General features: G+C 44.0%; 1 protein-coding gene across 5 annotated transcripts in view; it reads right to left on the reverse strand.

The window, feature by feature from the left end:
- Nucleotides 1-21,848, reverse strand: part of Csnk1d (casein kinase 1, delta) — a 37,372-nt gene that overhangs the window by 13,380 nt on the left and 2,144 nt on the right. For all 5 annotated transcript variants that reach the window (XM_087574173.1, XM_087574171.1, XM_087574170.1 and 2 more), the window contains 6 exon segments: nucleotides 15,808-15,918; nucleotides 5,480-5,628; nucleotides 4,416-4,644; nucleotides 3,836-4,006; nucleotides 2,966-3,114; nucleotides 492-663 (listed from right to left, as the gene is read on the reverse strand). In XM_087574173.1, the coding sequence (XP_087430299.1) occupies nucleotides 492-663; nucleotides 2,966-3,114; nucleotides 3,836-4,006; nucleotides 4,416-4,644; nucleotides 5,480-5,628; nucleotides 15,808-15,918 (981 nt within the window).

Here is a 21,848-nt window from a genome sequence, read left to right on the forward strand (position 1 = left end):
GGAAGAACAGATAGAGCTCCTTTTTTTATTTTTTTATTTTTTTTCTTTCCTTTTTTTTTTTTTTTTTCCGGAGCTGGGGACCGAACCCAGGGCCTTGCGCTTGCTAGGCAAGCGCTCTACCACTGAGCTAAATCCCCAACCCCACAGCTAGAGCTCTTAACCACTGAGTGATCTCTCCAGTCCCATGAAAGTCAACTCTTACTTCTTTCTTTCCTTTGAGACAAGATCTCACTATGTAGACCAGGCTGGCCTTAAGTTCACAGAAAGCCACCCTGCCCTCTTCCCAAATTTTGGGGTTACCATGCCATGTCTAAAGGTAACATCATGTCCTATGTCCCTGTCCTACCTACTCTTCAGAATGAAGTAGGGACACAACCCTCAACTGATTAACCCAGAATCTTTTTGAGGCCACATACTGGTGTGGTTAGCAATTCATCAACACATTAAACAGAGGTCCTAGTTTGGTGAAGAACACTAAGAGATGTGCTTACCCGTATGTGAGGTAGGGGTAAGGGGCGTTGGGGGAGCCACTTCCTGGGTTCCCCGCAGACGGCCGGAAGCTGTAGAAGGGAGGCCACGAGTGGCTGGATTCCGGGAGTGTCTTAATCGTTCTTCTCGGTCCCGGCGTTCCCGCTCAGCATCATCTGCAGCCCGGCTGGCACCCTAATGAGGAAAGATTAGAATGAACAGGAGGAAAGTCGCCATGATGTTTTGATGTTTTGTTTTGTCTTTTTAGGAGCACTGACTAGGTCCCCAGCTCTGGGAAAAAAAAAAAAAAAAAAAAGAGCACTGACTGATTTTCCAGAGGTCCCGAGTTCAATTTTCAATAACCACCTGGTGGTTCAGAACGTGTACTTGCATGTATAAAAGAAATAAATATTAAAAAAAAAAAAAAAAAGGCAGCTCTTGGGACAAGACTGCCCTTTGAAATCACCCACACCAAACAGTGAAACCAGAAAGACCATGCTCCCACAGAAATGATTACCTACACAATACCCACGAAGGCCACAGTCTCTCTGCACCCCTACCATACTGGAACTCACATGTACAACTTGTCATCTTAATCACTTCCTAGCAGTGTTGGCATGCGAGTGCATTGTGGAAGGAAAAGGAGATTGCCTAGGAGGGGGGAGAGCAAGGTAGAATGCAGACACTGTGAAAATGCCAGCCTTTCTATGACAGGCCAATGGCAAGGACAGGAGTCAGGTTATCAGTCTTAGCACTGTCAGAGGGGTCTGCAAGCACTGCCCTGTGCCACCTAACTTATTGGCCTTAGTTGTCTTTTGAAGCCCCACTATGGCGGAAGGTCCAGGCATCTTGCGAGCATCTTACAGCCGAGGGTTGTCACCTTCAGCTTAGGTTCGTCTACATACACACAGTAGCACGAGGCCCAGCAGGCAGTTCTAGTTCACAGTGCCCTCTATGAGCAGGGACATACATAGTGCAGTTGACAAGGTATGCACTCAGACTAGATACATTACCTACAAAGATTATAACTTCTACTTCAAATTACAATAGTAACTGACTGAAACAGAATCTTGCTTTGCAGCCCAAGACTGGCTTCAAGCTAACAACCATGCTTAGCCCAAACAAGAATTTTTTTTAAATTTAGTCTTTGTCTATTTTATTGAGTTTCATTTTGTAGCCCTGGCTGGCTTGAAACTCACTATATAGACGAGGCTGGTATCACGTTTACAGAGATCTGCCTGCCTTTGCCCTCTGAATGCTGAAATTAAAGGTGTGAGCTACCATGGCTAGTCCAAGAATAAATTTAACTAAAATAGACACGAAAGTTTCACAAAGCCTTGAATTTTAGCAGCAGCAATGTCTGAATGATCACAGGATCACATTCTGACAGAACACCAGGCACTTTAACCCAGAGGCTCTTCTGAGGCCTATGCGGTATACACTAGATTTGGGATGGAGTAAGGGTGCTGGAGGACAAAGAGGGGCAGGGCTTAAGACTACTACTATGCTTCCTACTAGCCCAGACCACCATGCCATGCCACCATAGGTAGCCGAATCCACAAAGTTCTTAAAATTCGTTATATAATTAGAATATTGGTGGACAGTATTACTTGCAGCACCTGGAAAGCCAAAGTTCATGAGTAAGAGCACTTGCTGCCCTTGCAGAGGACCTGGGTTTGGTTCCCAGCACCCACAGAGGCTCACAATAGCTTCTAACTCCAGTTTCTGGGAATCTGACCTCTTCTGACCTTGACAACACAAGCATACGCACACACACACCTTAAAAAATAATTTCAGAAGTAGCTTTACTCCCCTAAAAATTAAAGAGAGGGCTGAGGATTTAGCTCAGTGGTAGAGCGCTTACCTAGGAAGCGCAAGGCCCTGGGTTCGGTCCCCAGCTCCGAAAAAAAGAACCAAAAAAAAAAAAAAAAAAAAAAAAAAATTAAAGAGAGGATGAAAATAGAGGAAGAACAGCAGGCAAGCCTTTCCCTAAGGAGGACTCACCAATCCAGAAGGAGCTGACTCTGAGCAGACCTTCATCATGGCTTACTGGGCTTCTTCGTATGGACATCCATAAATGTCAGAGATTTTTCTAATTTAGCATGTTTTGGCTGCATTAAGTAAATGTATTACCTGCATACAGTAACCACAGAAGCCAGAAGAGGGTATGAAGGGAAACTGGATCACCTAGTTGTACTGAGAACTGAACCCAGGTCCTTTGCAAAAGCAGCAAGTGGCCTTAACTGCTGTGCCCCAAATGCTATAGCAGTTTTTGCCTTATTCAGCATCTTCCTTCTCAGTACTCCGAACCTCAGGCAAAGTGGTCTGCAGGCCCAGTTTCTACCAAGTGTGTTTGGCTTTTACAATTCTACTGTGCCTTGTAAACATGAGGCTTGCACAGATAGCATAGCTTTACATACAGACCCAGCCCAGCCACCAGTGCCAGCGCCCTGAGGACCAGGCTGAAGTCATCCCCTGCTCTAGCAATTCTACTTACAAATTTGAGCATGTTCCAGTCGAACACATAGTCGTAGGAGAAGCCCTGGCGATGGAACAGATTTCTGAAGAGCTGTCTCAGGTAGGAGTAGTCAGGTTTGTCATCAAAACGTAAGGAACGGCAGAAATTCAGGTATGTGGCAAATTCAGCTATAGAAACAAGAAACTCAAAGCTAGCCCGGAACTACCAACTGTTGCCAAATTCATCCAGTTCACCTCCCACAGTGCCATACACTAAAGACATTAAAGGTGAGATATGAAGACTAGTCATATTTAGGAACTCAGGCCTTAGGGAGACTGCTTGGAAAATAAATTCAGCATGTAAGCAAAGGTACAGTTCAATGGTAGAATGTGTCAAGGCTTGCACAGCACGTGTGAGGCCCTGGATTCCATATCCTGCACCCTCCACATCCTCCAAAGGGTCAGACACCAGAGCAAAATTTAGACATTGAGGGCATTCTTATCCCAGGAGCAATTTCCCTCAACAGGAAAACTCCCTCGGAAATGGCTCTAGGAGGTGAGGGTAAAGATGGTCAGTTTTAGATGTCCTTAGGCCTCCCACTACTGTGTTCCTTCCCCAGTCATGGGGGTCATTTCCCAAGGCTCAGTCCTGCCTCATTCCAGTCTCTTCTGGGCCCCACAGAATACCTTGACCAAAGTGCTTAGGGATTGGGAGTGGGATGATGTGGTGGTGGTGGCAGGTCCCACTGCCACCTTCATATAAGTGCCCATTTCATGTAACTCTTCTCAGAAGGTGAGCAAGTCTGACAGCACAGCCAGAGGCTCTCCATATGAGCATCTAGTCAGCACTGGGACAGGTGGCTGCTGGCATGCCCCAGCAAATTCTGCAGCAAGGATGTGAGGGACTCACAAGGATAGCCCTTGCACAGCACTTCAATTGGAGTGGACATCTTCTTCTCACTGATCCTCTCATACTTCTGCCTCTTGGTGGCGGCCTTCAGCCCCTGCCAGGGGAGAGAGCCCAGGTTGAAGTACATCAGCACGTACCCCAGAGACTCCAAGTCATCCCTTCGAGATTGTTCTGGAAGAAAAAGGGAACTATGTCAAGGATGGCATGTGTGTGTGTATAAAATCAATACCTGGCAAACAAAAAATTAGAAACTTCAAAAATAACAGAAAAATATACTTGCAGAATTATGTCACCAGAAGTTGTCCCTCACATTTGTTAAAGAAACCCCCCCTTAAGACTTCAGGGGAGCAACATCAACATCTTGAAGAACTGCTGGAGAAGCCAGCTTCTGCTACCCCACTGTACTTGGCAATACAGAGATTCTGGTTGCTCAATTCTGCTTGTCTGCTACCAAAGTTGGCTAACAGCTTCCACATCTCTCATCACCTAGGCTGCTACATAAGTTGGACTTTCCCTAATCTAAGGGATGGACATGCTAAAGGTACACAACGTCAAGTGATCCATCTCTGTCAGGGCTCACCAATGCCAAGGTGTGTGTTGATGGAGGCATAGCGTGCTGTCCCTGTGAGGTTCTTGTTCTCTCGATAGGGGATATGCTGGTGGGTGCGGGCATCCCGATACTTCTTGGCCAGCCCAAAGTCAATGATGTAGACCAGGTTGCCTTTCTTTCCCAGCCCCATGAGGAAGTTATCTGGTTTCACGTCTCGGTGGATAAAATTCTTCGAATGAATGTACTCAATACGACTTATCTACAGAGAAACAAAGGTAAGACTGAATCTCATAGTGGTTCATGCTGGAAAAGGAGGCTGCCTGGCAGTGAGGCTCCCATTACACATTCTCTTCTCTACTTTCTGGAGAGCAGTGATTTCAGTTAAGGTAGTCGTCTCTCAAGGTATCCTCAACTCTCTGTCCCTCGACAGGCCCAGACATTTTTTTTCTCTTTAGTTCCCAGAGGAATAGGTAAGACAGCAAGCTGCTTGGTTATGGTTCACATCAGATGGACTTTGAATGAGTCATAAACAAGAATTTTCATGAAAACCATTCAAGTGTTGCTACCAAATGTGGACTCCCTGAGAGAACTGAAAGTCCATTCGATATGGATACAGGGAGGAGGGGGGAGAGAAGTTACTTTCTTTTTTTTTTTTTTTTTCTTTTTCTTTTTTTTGGAGCTGGGGACCGAACCCAGGGCCTTGCGTTTGCTAGGCAAGCGCTCTACCACTGAGCTAAATCCCCAACCCCGTGAGAAGTTATTTTCTAATTCAATCATCTTGAGGCCAAGATTAAACAAATCCCCCTTTCTTTCTATGCACAAATGGATGTAATAATGGAGATATGGCAACCTAGTAATTTGTTTAGTTTTTTGAGATGGGGTTTCACTATGTAGCCCTTATGGGCCTAGAACTTGCTGTGTAGACTAGGCTGGCCACAAACTCATAAACATCTGTCTGCCTCTGCCTCCTGAGTGCTGGGATTGCAAGCCACCATTGCCAATGTAACCCAGTAATTTACTCTAGTAAGCCAGCAGGCACATGCCAAGTGCTTGCTACACTGCCTGAACACTTCAGGAAAAGGGGTATTGCTTACCATTTGGTCAGCAAGCAACAGAACAGTTTTGAGACTAAACTTCCTTGAACAGAAGTTGAATAGGTCTTCCAGGCTGGGTCCCAGTAGCTCCATCACCATGACATTGTAGTCCCCCTCAGCCCCACACCATCTGATGGTAGGGATGCCCACTGGAAAAGAAACCAAACACAGCACTTCAACCCATGCTACTGTATCATATCACTTCTATTCAACTCGACAGGTGTTTAGCAGATTATGTCTGTGGGTGTTCAAGGGGTTCAGACGATATTGGCAATGTCTGCCCTCGAGTGTGATGTCCACTTGTAATTAAGCTAGACACAGTTAGCACGTGACAAAGAGCAAGCTGACAGGAGTCAAACAAGCAGTGGCAGCAAGTGAGGTAGTTGATTTCATAACATCAGCATCCATGGAAAGAGAAAACATCAGGTAAGACAGGTCCAGAGAAGCCAGCCGGATGCCACAGTTGCACCAGTGAGGCTGGAATCAAATGCTGAGGAACTAAGGAGAAAGAACTGCCATGGCTTGTAGAAGAGAGAAAAAAAGCGTTTCCTTTTTCCAATATCGATGGGAGAAAAGCAAACACAATGACAACTTCTTGGAGAGTCATTCAGATTTTGAAAACACCAACTGGTAGGAGAGGGAATAAAAGAAAAAAAACAAAACAAACAAAAAACCAGGACAAATCCAACATTAAGAAACCAGTCAGGTGTGGTGATATGCTTATGAGGTAGAGCTCTAGGATCAGAATGTTCACACCTTGGGCTACATACTAAGACCCTGTCTAGAAGAAAACAGCAATCACGCCACCGAATAGCCCAGAACTCCAAATGAGGGAAGAACTGAAGGATGCCTTCAGATATTAGACCTGAAAGCAGTCAATTCTAAACACTCTCTACTTTTGAAGAATGGGACAAAGACCAAGTATTTTATCTAAGAGCATACACAACAGTCACAAAAAGATGGTCAGAAAAAAGCTGAGAGCACTTGAATACTGCTAGGAACAAGGATGCACAAAGCAGCTTTGCTCAAGTCAAAGAGCAAGCGCTACAGAGAAGCTTTATACGATGCCTTGTGCTCTCCTCTGCCTACCACCAGAGCATGAGGTCTAGGAAGCTCCACCTACTGCCACTGGCTTTTACCATACGCACTCCACTTTTGGTTCTGTCATGAGCCCAAGGCCTCTCTTTCCTTTCATGTAAAACATTGAGTGGAGCTTCAATGTGAGTTTAGATGTTTCCGGTGAGATCCTACCATTTGAATTTTTTTTCTTTTTCGTTTTCTTTCTTTTTTTTCGGAGCTGGGGACTGAACCCAGGGCCTTGAGCTTGCTAGGCAAGCGCTTTACCACTGAGCTAAATCCTCAACCCCCCCCCATTTGAAAATTTTAAAAAGTTTCATTATCTCATATCATATATTTTATATCATATAAAAGTATTTTATGGGGCTGGAGAGATGGCTCAGAGGTTAAGAGCACTGTCTGCTCTCCCAGAGGTCCTGAGTTCAATTCCCAGCAACCACATGGTGGCTCAGAACCATCTATAATTAGGTCTGGTGCCCTCTTCTGGCTGCAGGAATACATGCAGGCAGAAAGCTGTATGACGTATACATAATAAATAAATGTAAAAAAAATTATTTTATATCTCATTGAGAACCTATATGACAATTATCTAAATATGAAAGTAACTGAGACTGGGAACCTAACTGGAGACCTAGTATATATTCCTAACAGTATCTTCTATATCCCATCTACCTTATGTAACTTGTGCTCTCTGGTAATCAGCACTCAGACCTACCTCCTGTGCTATATAACATTTCTTCCATCCAGCACTCCATAATCTCTAACAACCCATCTGTCATTTCAATGGTGTGGTAGTCTGAAAGAAAATGGCCCCCATAGTTGTACAGTGAGTGCCACTATTAGGCGTGGCTTTGCTGTCTCAGATGATCAAGCCAAGCACAGCCCCACCCTTTTTGCTGTCTGCTGATCCCAGATGTAGATCTCTCTAGCACCGGTCTGCCTGCATGCTGCCATGCTTCTCACCAAGACAACATTGGACTAAACTGCTGAACTGTAAGCCAGCCCCAAGATGCTTTTCTTTATAAGAGTTACGAGGTCATGGTGTCCCTTCACAGCAATAGAAACCCTAACTAAGACAGGACAGATGGTTTAGGTTTGCTTTTCTTTTTTAATTTTTTTTTCCCCCTGGGGCTGGGGACCGAACCCAGGACCTTGCGCTTCCTAGGTAAGCGCTCTACCACTGAGCCAAATCCCCAACCCCTAGGTTTGCTTTTCTTATTATAAATGACACTGAAGTACGCTCTTATTTATGTATGTCCATTGTAATACACGGAATTAATTTCCCTTTACCTCTGAGTATGTACCTAGAAACACATTTGTTACAGTACAAATTATTTGACTATACAAGGCGTAATGACATCAGAAGCTTTGTAATGGGTAACCCATGGAGCAGTCACGAGCAAGGCTCTGCTCCCAATGTTCTGCTACTGCTCAGCTGTGTCAATTCCCTACTCGTATCTAGAGTGGAGAATGAATCTGTGACCTTGAATGTGTCTTTTATGAAGAGAACAATCACACCCATTTTCTTCTCTCTTGACAATATTTTTTCTATCAGGATACAACCTTCCTATTTATTGCATGTTCAAAGAAAGATTGTGTGGTTTTATGTGAGGCAAGTATCTTTTTGTGGTTAATAATTTCAGTATTTTTTTCCTCCTGAGATAGGGTTTTCCTACATATCCAGTCTGGGCTGGAGTTAGAGTCTTCTGCTCTCTCGAGTGTTAGGGTTATATGGACATGCCTGTCCTGCTTGCTTCTAGCATTTTTCTCTATGAAATTATTTCTGACCCTAGATCCCATCATTATCCTGTAAAAATGTCAAAGTTCAAAGCTACATACTGAGACCTTGTCTTAACAGTAACAAAAAATGTTTACTTGCAGAAGCCACTTTTGATGCAAGTCACAGTTTAGTGCAGTGATACATTAAGGAACTCAATCCACCCCATACTAAGAACTCAAGAGAATTAAGATGATGCTGATGCCTTAAAGACCCCCCTCCCCAACAAATGCGCAAGTGTCACCATAAGACAGAACTAAAAGGGGTTGGGGATTTAGCTCAGTGGTAGAGCGCTTGCCTAGGGAGTGCAAGGCCCTGGGTTCGGTCCCCAGCTCCGAAAAAAAAGAAAAAAAAAAAAAAAAAAAGACAGAACTAAAAAGACCAATGTAACTAGACTTTAACCCAGAAACAGAGGAAGAATGTACATGACAGAAATATCCAACATATGGGGGTAAGATTCTCAATGTTGGCACAATTAAAAAGTTGTGAGACATGTTAGCAAAGGCATGGAGAACCGGGCCCACATATTAGAGCTGGTAGAGAAGGGCCTTAAAAAAATATTAAATTATGGCAAGGGACTGTAATTCCAGCTGCTCGGGGAAACTGAGGCAAGATCACAAGGCTTGTTAGGACTACAGAGTAAGTTCTAGACCAGTCTAGGTAACTTACTGAAACCATGTTTCAAAAGAAAAACAAACACAAAAGTGATGGGGATAAACCTCAGTAGTGATAGACTCAGATTGAAACTCAATAATGCAAAAGAAAAAAGTTGTTATTAAATATAACTAAATCCCATGTCTAGAAAGTTAAAGGAAAGACACACACACAAATCTAACAGTAAAAGTTGAAAACTCTTAAGATTAAAAAAAAAAAAGCAAATTAAACATTGTAAAGACCAATGAAATCAAAAGTAGGTAAAAGAAACTGTGAAAGCAGTTTCACATTTCATATCTACAACACATCTCACATCTGAAAACAAATCCAGACTCAGCTCCATGAAGCCAGGTGTGAGAACTATGGAGATGGCTACACCAGTGTACAACAAACTGCCCAGAGAGGTGGTGCTCCCTCCTCAGCAGTCCTGCATAAGAGATCCTTCTGAAAGAGGGCAGGAGCACCAGGTGAGGTCCTAACTACACATTCCCACCAATAGCTTTGGGAGCAATAGTATTTCTTAGATGTAACCTTCTCTGAAGAAAATCATGGCTATAGTCACAGCAGGTCATACCGTGGACCTGACAGTCGTTACTCCCTCCCCGATGTGCGTTAATACACTGCTGTCATCATTTGTTCAAGCCCTCGCTGTCTCAGAGCTGTCTCAGAGTTGGCTACGAGGCATGTCATTTAAAATGCTCCCTCATTGTCCGAGCTCCTGCCCCAGTCCTGGAACTGGCCAATGCAAGTAGTCTGGACACGTCTCAGCCGGAAGCACACTGAGAAAGCTTGGGACCAGGCCCTGTTCAGAATCACACAACTTTCATCTTCACTTCTTCAGCAAGTCAGTGTAATTTTCAGTCTAGTGAGTCTCTCTAAGAGCCACTGGACAAGATTACACAGGTTCAAATCACATGCAACCCCAGCACTGAGAAGGTGAATAGGCATAAAATCCCATCCCTATCCAAGTAGCTACTTACAATTAATACTTGCTGCAAAAGGTAAACCAGTTCTCTCCAATGTAGTATCACTGGGTATGTGTTTCAACAACTCTCTCCAAGGACAGGCTACATGTCCAGAAAATTGGTCAACAACAACAACAACAACAACAACAACAACAGACTCCAACTTTTTTCCTCTATGTGCTTTTTGTGTTGTTAGCTTTGTCATATTTTTCTTTTTAAAGTTTTCCCTGTGTTTTTGTTCTTTGAAAGAGAAAAACATGAAGTTGGGTCGTAGGGAGGTAGGAAGGATAATAATATAACCAAAATGTATGGGGGAGGGGGAGCTGCTGGGGTGCGCGCGCACACACAGAACTGGAGAGATGGCTCAGCAGGTAAGAGCATTTGGTTGCTCTTGCAGAAGACACAGATTTCATTCCTAGAATTCACACAGTGGCTCACAATTATGCAGACATAATTCCAGTTCCAGGGGATCTCACACTCTTTTCTGACTTCTGAAGGCAGCAGGCACTCATGAGATACACATACACACATACATACACACATACATACACACATATAATACAGGCTTAAAAAGAGCTGGAAATAGTGGTATACAGTTTTAATTTCAGTTGTCAGGAGACAGACGGAGGTTGACCCTCTGTGTTCAAGGCAAGCATGATCTATACAGTTAATTTTAATATATCCAGGGCTACAGAAAACCGTGGCTCAAAAAGAAGATGAGGAGAGAGGGGAAGGTTGTTGCTTTAACTGGAATTTCATTTAACATTAAAACCGACTATAAGAGAACTAACATTGAGCCTTCTTTATGCCATCCAACAAAGCCTTTTAACTTTCTACACAGAATATTTGCCTATCTTAGCATTTATTCCTAAATACCCCAGGTACTTCCTATTTTGTTACTATAAATGTTTTGTTGTTGTTGCTGTTGAGACAGGGTTTCCAAGTGTAACAGCCCTGGCTATCCTGAACTCAATCTGTAGATCAGGCTGGCATTAAACTCACCGAGATCTACCTGCCTCTGCCTCTGCCTCTACCTCCCAGGTGCTGGGAATCAGAGGTATGTGCCACTATCACCTGGCTATAAATCGTATTTTAAAAATGATATTTTGTGATATTTAAGGTGTATGCTACCATAAATGATATTTTTTTTTTTGTTCTTTTTTTTCGGAGCTGGGGACCGAACCCAGGGCCTTGCGCTTCCTAGGCAAGCGCTCTACCACTGAGCTAAATCCCCAACCCCATAAATGATATTTTTAAATTACATTTTCCAACTAGTTTCATTGAATTAAACTGACCGTATTTTAAATGTTTACTTAATCTGTATATATGTGTGTACATGCTGTCCACATTGTGTACATAGATAAAGGTCAGAAGATAACCTTTTTAGGAATTCGAGACAGAGTCTCTCTTAGGTTCTGCTTCTGGCCTGTGAAATCCAGGCAATCTATCTGGCCCATGAGCTTCTGGGCTATTTTCCTGTTTCCACCTTCCATAATTTAATCCACTGAGCTAATAACTCTCCAACCCAACTGATGGAATTTTGATCTTAAGTTGAATAAACTATTAATTTTTTTCTATGTTTACTCTAGGAAATTCTATCATATGCAAACAAGTACCAGGAATGCCAAAAGGTTACAAAATGCATATAGCATGCATCACATAACATCAAACTCATCTTTAGGAGGGGTGTCATGGCTTCTTGATGTCATGACGGGCAGTATATGTGATAGATGGCACCACCTTCCTTTTCAATGGGGAACAATAGTGTTGTTATTCCATGGCATTGGAGACTGGATAAAATACTACCTTCACAGATTCCCTGGCCAGGAAAGATGTAGAGTCTCATTTGTGGTACACTTTACTCTCAGCAAACTGCCAGAAACTAACTCCTGGTAAAGCCTAAGAAGAAGGAAACTGTAAAACCACTTAGAAGGAAGGTTCCTGGTAATGCAGGATGAAGACCCTTCGTTCACTGCTACTCTGAAGCCAGGTATTTCAGACTAGCAAAATTCAGAATCCAAAGTAGATTTATGCCTAGAAAATGCTGCCAGTAGTTTAAAGAAAAAAACCTGAGTACTGGTTTGTGCTGTGGCTTGGGAATGAGCTGCCCCCACTGCTGTTCACGGTTGTAAACATGGGTGCTTTAGCCCTGTGGGGTCCAAGATGCCAAAATAAGTAATTTGGGCCAGACACCAGAAGACACAGGCACTAGCAGGCACCAGAAGACACAGGCACTAGCAGACACCAGAAGACACAGGCACTAGCAGACCCTAGAAGACACAGGCACTAGCAGACACCAGAAGACACAGGCACTAGCAGGCACCAGAAGACACAGGCATTAGCAGACCCCAGAAGACACAGGCACTAGCAGACCCCAGAAGACACAGGCACTAGCAGACTCTAGAAGACACAGGCACTAGCAGACTCTAGAAGACACAGGCACTAGCAGACCCCAGAAGACACAGGCACTAGCAGACCCCAGAAGACACAGGCACTAGCAGACCCTAGAAGACACAGGCACTAGCAGGCACTAGCAAGTGTGCTCCATTATGACTTGACAAGTATTTCAATGTAAATGTGGGTACTCAGAATTAATTCAAAAGAAAACATTACATTTCCAGCAATTTTAAGATTAAACCTGTCAAATATTTACATGTAATGTGGGAGGACAACAAAGAAGACCACCACGGCTGAGGTTCTAGTTCACTGGGAGAGTGCTAACCTAGCACAGGCCAAGACAGAGCTTCATCCTAGGGCTCCACAACAACCCCCAACACCTCCTAAATCATGGCAAACAACGTGTAAGTAAGGGCCAGAGGAAATGAACCAGGGGACTAGGCAGGCACATGTCTTCACAGCACAGGGGAGCACTGGACTTCCTCAAGGGGGTGAGGGTCACAGCGTCTTTTACGCCAATAGCTAAGACTCCTTATTTGCCGCATGTTTACAATCAGTTCTGTGCCAGACACAGTCCCATAGCATTCACCCCAACACTAAGGAAGAGGAGAAGGAACACTGTGAATTGAAATCTTGATAAAAGCAAAAGACAAAACACTGGCAGGCATGGTAGTTTATCAGAGAACTTGGGAGGCAGAGAAAGAAAGAACACCAGCCTGGTCCATCCAGGGCAGCATAGATAGCTGCTAAAAAAGAAAGAACAGTCAAACAAAACAAGAGAAAAATGTTGTGCCTATTTCCCTACCCAGGTCCTATCACAAAGATCTTCTCTCCCCTCCCACAAAGTTAACATTTGCCAGAAGCTTATGTGAGCTCATTAATGTTTTTTTGCTGAGGAGTTACTGAAGGGGGTGTGATCTATATTAGGAATGAAACAAGCAGTTAAACAAGCTACCAGCTCTTATCTGGCAGCACCAGGTGTTGATAAAAACTCAGCGACTACTCAAGATGTCCATTAACACTGAATTCTAATTTATTTCTCATACTTCACCTTTAGTCTACATTCCTGACCAGATTTTGGGCTGGTGAAGTCCTTGGGTCACAACTCTGAGGCTGAATGTCCAGGTTGCAACCTGTATCCTATAGAAAGTCCTCCCTTCTGCAGCATCCATTGCACAGGGACTGCACAGACCCCATGCTGGCTTTCACCTAGCACAGCAGCTCTCAATTAGGCACCGTGACACCACTAGTCTCCCAGATATAGCTTCAAGCTTCAGCCAGCCATGCCTCTTTCTTTCTTTCTTTCTTTCTTTCTTTCTTTTCTTTCTTTCTTTCTTTCTTTCTTTTTCACAGGCAGAGCCAAGGTAAACAAGGTCAAGACAACCAAAGAGGCACTTGTTCCTTTCAGAAGGAGGCAAAGCGACACTTATCACCTACATACAGAGAAACATGACACGTCAGGGAGCAGTACCTTGTGGTTTCTGAGCAAAGTGTACCCCCCATCCTTTATCTGCCAACCTCCATTTAGTCTCTGAAAACAAACACTGCCATAACTGTGCATCCTTTCCCTGGACACAGAGTGTTTCCTAAAACAGAAGTAGGCAATAAGAGTAAAACCTGAGCAAAGCCGGAAGAACAAGATTCAAAGGCCAAGAAAGGGTAACACCCATTTCTGAATCTTGTCTGGATTCTAGGGAGTCTAGAGAAGGGATGTGGGCAAATGATTAAGGTCCCACACATTAGTAATGCTATCCACCAGCGGGTACCTAACACTGTCCAGGACTTCTCTAATCATAACCTGGGAGGGCAACTGACACATAGGACACTCCACAGCCAAAGAACAGGAACCACAGCAATGGCAGTGATGCTGCAGCCAGACACCTTCCTGTCTGGAGCCCACTGTCAGGCGGCCTCACCCTTAGGCACTCCAGGCTAGCACATTCTCACAACTATAACCCTTAATGCATTAAGCTTCATCCTTATTTTGTTCTGCTCCACTTGTTACAAAAGCTAATGCTCCCAAGAAGGCTGTCCTAACTGAGGATGGTGCCAAAGGGCAGGTGTACAGGATTGGGACTCTATTGACTTCTTTTGGGGACAATAAAGATTAAAAGTAAAACCAAACAAAATTGAATAAAACAACAGAAGAACCAAAGAGCGAGCATGTGAAGCATACAGATGCAGAAACACAGAGAAACTCCATGAACACACAATACCAGAAACTGTAACACATAAGCAAAAGATCTGACAGGAAAAGAAAAAGAAAAAAAGGAACAAAAGTGTCCAAACAAATCATTGAGACAAGGAACCTACAAAAATTGAGTTCATCTTGTGTTGGCCATCTACTGCTAGGCACAGTGATACTCACTGTGTCGCAGAAAACTAATCTTTCCATTGTGAACTTATCAGTTGCAAATAGCTTCTGGTTTAGGGATGGTCACTTGTATCTACTTCCTCTCTCAAAGCTGGGAACCCGCAAACTGTCTCTGTGAGTTCACATGTGCACCAGCCCTACTATGTTTGGAAGACATGTGTGTATGTCACCAGCAAGTGTTCATCTACCTATGGCCTCCTTAGGTCTAATGCCCAGGACAGGATACATGGCCACTAAGATGACAGACAGCAGCACACAGCTACTGCCTTAGACGTTTTGTTAGAGAATGTTGGTTTCCAGCAGAGGTAGAATTAAATTGCTTTTGCTGAGGGAGGGCAATCAAACACCAAACCAACAGTTTCCCTTTCCCTGCTGAGGCCAATGGTCTGTCACATGGTGGGGGCTCTCCTCCCTTCTCCAACTATCACAGCAACACAGAGGCTTCTGCTGTTTTTTTTTTTTTTTTTTTTTCTTTTTTCAGATACAAAGCCTGTCACAAGCAGGCTCCTCTCCTAGGAGGTAGGGCTGGGCCTCATGGTCTTGAAAGCCTCAAATTAGAGCCCCTGCTTCATCAAGTATTTAGTACTCCTAGATCTTGCAGTAAGGTTTTACAGAACTGAGAACAGTGACTTAGCTGGGAGTCAGAAGTCATGTTCAAAACTCCTATCCAAGAGAAAACTGAAACTTCAGTTTTATGGGACTACCCTCAAGTTCTAAAGGTAAGCAGGTAACCCAGGAGAGGCTAATGTAGGAAGCCCTGAGCTGTGACACACAGCACCATGTTTATTTTATTTTATTTATTTATTTTTGGTTCTTTTTTTCGGAGCTGGGGACCGAACCCAGGGCCTTGCGCTTCCTAGGCAAGCGCTCTACCACTGAGCTAAATCCCCAACCCCGTTTATTTTTAAACTTACACAAAATCCAGATTTCAAAGACATTACCATCTAATGGGAAGCTAATAAAGGTAGTTCTTAAGCAAGATACATTAAGGTTATGCTTCCTTATTTTTGGGGGGTGGGGGTGGGTGTCTTCTGTATCTGTAAGCTAGACTATGGGTAGACATTTAACCGAAAATGAACCTTACCTCCTCCCTGCATCATTTTGTAGATCTTGCTCTCAATGTGGAGCTGAGGATGTTTGGTTTTGACACATTCAAGCTTGATGGCAACTTCTTCTCCTGCAGCAATGTCCGTACCTTAGGAAGAAAACTAAATGTATTATTCTGTGTCTACCACACAGCCCAAAGCTTGCAGCAGAAAGAACCAGTGCTATTTAATATCCTCTACATCTTTGTAAGGCAAGAACCCAACCCTTGCACATGGCTGGAACCATGCTGTAGAACCATACCTTAGAGCACTGGCTTCCTGAGATGGACTAACCATAGCTGCTCTGTACCTCCTATTAAGAAAAGGTACTGCTGGCTGACCAACACAGAAAGCGATCTTTATTCAAAAACATGTAAGAAAATCTCTTTGGCATTCTACCTTCCATTTTTACCTGTACCCACTGTACCCACCAGCCAATCAATGTAGCTGCAGGCCCCACTCCTTCTACCCACTCAGGGTATACCAAGGCAGAGCAATAGGATGCTTCTCTGTGATGGTTTGATGGCCTTCTGGAGTGTGCTTGAGTCTCCCAGGAGGAGGAGAGCTGGGTTTTCCCCTATTCTCCCTCCTCCCAATCTCAGGCCAGACAAGCCAGACGTCTACCTACACATCTCAACAGTTCTTACATGGACACAATCATCTCCAAACAAACCACCACAGGCTTATCAGCAAAGACCCTCAACTAAACCAGGGAACAACTCCCTACCCCTTCTTTTTGTAGATCAGACTGTCCTTCAACTCAGAAATCTGCCTACCTCTGTCTTTCAAATGCTAGGATTAGAGGCAAGTGACACCCTCTCACCCTCTTGGAGACAAAGCCCTGGCCAGTTCTGCCTCTGCAACACAAAATACAGTTTTTATTAGTTTGTAACAATGTTATAACTAGAGCCTAGGAGTTTGGAGGAAAAAGGGTTTTATGTGTAAGTGTCCCTTTCATGCTTTGCTCTAAAGGTTCCTGCATAAACGTTCCTCAGTCTACCTTCCAAGATGCTCTGGACTTTGCCTCCACATGGTACATCCAGGTGCTTAATAAAAACAGCCTAATGTACCATGCAGCCCTCCTCCTTGGCAGGTTGTTTCTAAGAAAAAGCAATTCTATACTTCCAGGACTGTAGTTATTTGAAAAGGATTAACATGGATTTTTAATAGAGCCTGATACAACCACCCATGACCAGGGTCTGTGCTGTGTAGACAAGGTGTGGACTGAGCAGCCTGACTAGCTCTCTGTGACTCACTCTCTTTTGTCAACTGGGACAGGAGGGATATGTAAGAGTTTCATTGGGAGCTGAAGAAACAAATGGTTAATGAGTCCCTGAGGTAGACAGTAGACAGTGGAGCAAGGCCCATAAGCATAGGGACAACCTAAGGCCAACAAACTGTGTCTCCTGCCACCCAAGATCACAGAGTAATCATTCTGGTCTGTCAGATGACTGCTACTCTGAGAACATCTGGGCTGAAAGCCAATCTCCAGTGCTGTAGATCCATAATAACAGGATCTAATCATTGCCACTGGCCAATCTAGGTTTAAGAACTTCATTTACTGTTCCACAAGAAATCTTTGGAGGCCTAGTATAAGTAAGAAGCAATATATCTTATTCTTCTTGCCTATAGGCAGAGCAACTTATCCACTTACACAAGAAATGACTTCATCTAGAACGCATCTCAGATGAAAAGTGACCTCTGGATTCCTTTAAGGACCTGGACTCTGAGCTGAACTTGCCAGCCAGGAGCCATGGTGACTCACGTCACCAGTTATGTCAGCGACTCTCTGAACCCCAAAGCAGTACTCTCTGGGACATCATACCACCCTTGCCAGCTGGCAGGTCCACAGGGACAAGAGGCTGGGGCCAACCAGCCTACTGGATCAGGACCTTCAGGAAGGTAGAAAACGCCCCTAACTTTACCCTTCTGTGGCTCCTACAGCTCACGCCTTGACAAATCACCTCTGTGCTATGCTCAGCCTTGGGAACAAATGACCAATGACAATTCTACAACATAATGTGAATTAAACCATTTCTCCCCATCCCCACCTTTTTTTTCTTTTGGTTTTCAAGAAAGTTTCTGTGTAGCTCTGGCTGTGCTGGAACTTGCTCTGCAGACCAGGCTGTCCTTGAACTCAGAGATCTGCCTGCCTCTGCGGAGATTAAAGGTGTGAGCCACCATCGTCCAGCTAAAATACATTTTTTTTTCATGCAGCCAAATGCCATATAATAATGAATTACATCTTTTCATAAAGCCAATGCCATTTGTCACTTTGTCACAAAAAAACCTGTAGGATCTATTAAAAGAGCTGTACTGCCTGCATCTGATAGTCAGGAGAGTAGCAGATGGACACAGGACATACGAACTTGAGAGGACAGACAGCATAAGACCTACTCCAGACACTTCATCACTTTTGTAGAAAGACCAAGCAGCTTCAAGCTCCATCTGTCTTACAGGTGCCAGTGCAGGCACTGGTTTGGCCCTGTATGTCTGTCCTATCACCCCAGAGGGCCACATCTCCTAAGCCCCACTAGCATGATAATCTAGTCCAGACCTTACACTGTTCCTGAGCCAAACACAGAAGGACCTAGGAACTCTGGTAGTGACTTATACTTCTGAACTTTATAATACCAGATTCTCTACCATATATAAGTCTGATATATGCTACCAGAAGACACTAGTACCTAAAGATGCCACTGTAATCAGGGGATCAGATACAGAACAGACAAAAACATTATTCGGGAGCCCTAAGGTTGAACAGTCCAAAAGGTTATATGACCCTAACTAACACAGTGTACCACTCTGTCTAGGGCAGGAAGGGAACACTGAATGACAAGCCCAGATGCTGGTCACTCTCATCAGGATCTAGCTTGTCTGGACTGGAGAGATGACCCAGTAGTTAGAGTACTGGATACTTTTCCAGAGGACCTGGGCTTATTTCCCAGTATCCACAGGGCAGTCAACACCTGTCTTATAACTCTAAATAGTAAATTAGACATCCTCTTCAGGCTACCCCAGGCACTGCAAGCACGTGGTGCACAGACATGGAAGCAGACAAAACATATTTTTAAAAAAAGAGAAAGCTAAATACAACAACAGAACAGTTGGGCAGTGGGCAGGTCTTCACTGGGGAGGCAGAAACAGGCGGATCTCTGAGCTCGAGGTCAGCCTGGACTACAGAGTTTCAAGATAGCCAGGGCTATGTCTTGAAAAACTGAAAAAAAAAAAAAAAAGAAAGAAAAGGAGATTTATTTAATTTGGTCGCACTGGGCAGAACAACAAAAGGAAATCTAGTGACTCCCCTGTCCCCATCACTCAGGTACTGACTTAAGGTTCAATGCTGCCCTAGGGTTTTGACTATATAGGACATCTACAAACATGGTAGGCACACAAGGCCCAGGATGGACCCTCCTGCAACTTCAAACACGGGCAAGAAGTAGGCAAAATCAAGTTGTGGTTCCACCATTATTGTATCAGTTCTAGATCTGTTCTGCAAGGTAATCACATAAGCTGTCAGAACTGTGTGAATTCTTTTTGGGCAATCAGTTCCTTTTTGGGTGGTACAGGACTGCAGCCTTGACTTTTCTCCAACAACGGGTAAATTTAATTCTTTGATGTCTGGCATAGTGGGTTACACACTACCCAGCACAGGGGCAGAGTTTAGATTCCTAGCACCTATTTAATGCCAGGTAGGTATGGCATCCCACTTGTCACCCCTACATGCAGGAGCACAGACTGGGTTTCTGGAGCAAGCTTGTTAACTAGATTAGTCAAATTGTAGAGTTCTGGTTTCAAGTGAGAGAGATTGCCTCAATATATAAAGTAGAGAGGGACTGAGAAGCCACTGATGTCAGCTTCTGGCTTCCACATGTATATGTACTCTACGCATACATGCATTCACATGTAAACACATATGCGTGTAGGCACACCACATGCATACACAACTTTTCATAAAAGACGTCTTTCCTGTTGAATGCCGTTGTGAGATCGAAGTACCACTCTCATTTACCAATTGAAATTGTGAGGAGAAAAATCAGATGAAAATGCTACTAAGTTTTAACTCCCAAGGGATGCTTAGGCACATCATGAAATCTGACCTCATTGTCAGCTGAGGTGCAGAGGAACCGGAATAATGGATAACGAACTAATTTATACAGAGGACAATAAACTTCCATTTTGCCAATGACATGCTCAGGACTTCACTGCTTGCTTCCAGAGGAGAAATAAGGATGAAAACAGTAGTAGATAATGCTTGCCTTGCCCCTCTTGCACTTTGTAGGTTGGGCCTATACTGTTCCACTGAACAGACCTTCACTTACTTCCTAACACTGGACAACATGGCCCACACAGCCTAGCCTATCCTGCAAACTCTTCCCAAGTTACCCATGCTCCCTTTGGGCTGGGAACAAACTTTTATTATTATTATTATTATTATTATTATTATTATTATTATAGTATAATCTCTGTTTTAAAATGTTATCTAGTAGGGACTGAGGAGATGGCTTAGCAGGTAAGAGCACTAGCTGCACATTAACAGTCTGTAACTCCAGTTCCAGGGGCTTCTATGCCCTCTTTTGGCTTCCAAGGGCATTGCATACATACCATATTCAGACAAAACATTCATATAAAGTTAAAAAAAGAAAAGAAAGTTATCAAGTGGCACGGTACCAGCAATAGAGCTTTCCTCTGGTTTCCAAAGTGATAGAAACATCAGTTCCAAAGCAACACACACTGGGGTGAGGTTAGGGCAGAGAGGCTGCTTCAATCAGCAAATGCTCCTGTCCAAGGGTCATCTACAGGTATGCAGGCAGTGGCCCATTCTACATCTGGCTGGCTTAGACAAAGAGTGAGACTGGGTTTTCTAAAATCTGGGCAATCAAGAAATAAACTCATGATATCACTTCCCCCTGAAGAGAGTTTTAGAGAAGACAAGAACAATAACATGGTGGGCCACTACAGACTTTCCTCCTGCCTGTTGCCATAGCAGGCCACCAGGGAAGGAACAAGCACAGGTTTAATGACTTATGACCACACTTTTACATATTTCTATGTAAAAATGTCTCAGGAAGAAATATAAAAAAAAAACCCCAGGCTTAAAACAGGGAGAACCTCGCTGGAAGAATAAAGTGCCTTATGAGGAATACCAAAGAGGAGTTTTAGGAATATTTTTCAACTACACTTGCACCAGAATGCATGTCACACAGACTTCAAGATGAGGATCCAACTCCACTCATACTCACGTGGCTCTTGACCTATGTATGGTATGGGTGAGCCAACCCATCCGCTGTCTTCAGGTCCTCTGTCTCCAATTGTCTTGCAGACCTGCTTTTCTAGCCTATCTTACTCTGAATCGCTCAGTTCATGCTCAGTTCCCCAAGGTAGCTTGAAAGGACAGTGATGAGAGCCAAGTGGAAAGAGAGAAGACTGGCAGTGCCTAATCCCTGACAGAAAGCACACTGTGAGGCCAGCATGTTGGCACACAGCACTCACAAGGTAGATCTCTGAGTTCAAGGCCAGCCAGTGCTACATAGTAAGACCATGTCTTAAACAAAACAACAACAAAACTCATACCATAACAGATAAGCCAGTGACTCTAACCCTAACCCAGTGTCCATCTTGGAGCATAACAGAGGAGTCACCAAATTAAAACTTTCTGGAAAAGGTTAGCTCACATGATCAGCTGCTGTGCCCAGGCCTATGTCTAAGCCAGCCACCACCTACACACTGTAGAAGACCCTGCCCAGGATGTGTATTCGCTGGTTCAAGACAGTCTTTCAGCCCTTTGTCCTGTCCCTGGCGTCCCCCTGCTCCGGATGGAGGTGATTTTTTTCTTTCTCTTTTTTAGGGCTGTAGGAACCAGGTGGGGCAGAAGGGATGTGACTGAGTAAGGTGCAACCCCAGACACAGCTTGCACTCTCCTGGAGAAGGATTTACATCTCTGAACGACACATGACCACCATAGCACAAATGGTTGTTAGAACCAATCTTCAGAAAGAACAAAACCTTTTGGCAAAATCTCAGGGAACAAAAAGTTTCA

The sequence above is a fragment of the Rattus norvegicus genome, chromosome 10, assembly GCF_021556685.1.
Source record: "Rattus norvegicus strain SHRSP/BbbUtx chromosome 10, alternate assembly SHRSP_T2T, whole genome shotgun sequence".
NCBI lineage: Eukaryota > Metazoa > Chordata > Mammalia > Rodentia > Muridae > Rattus > Rattus norvegicus.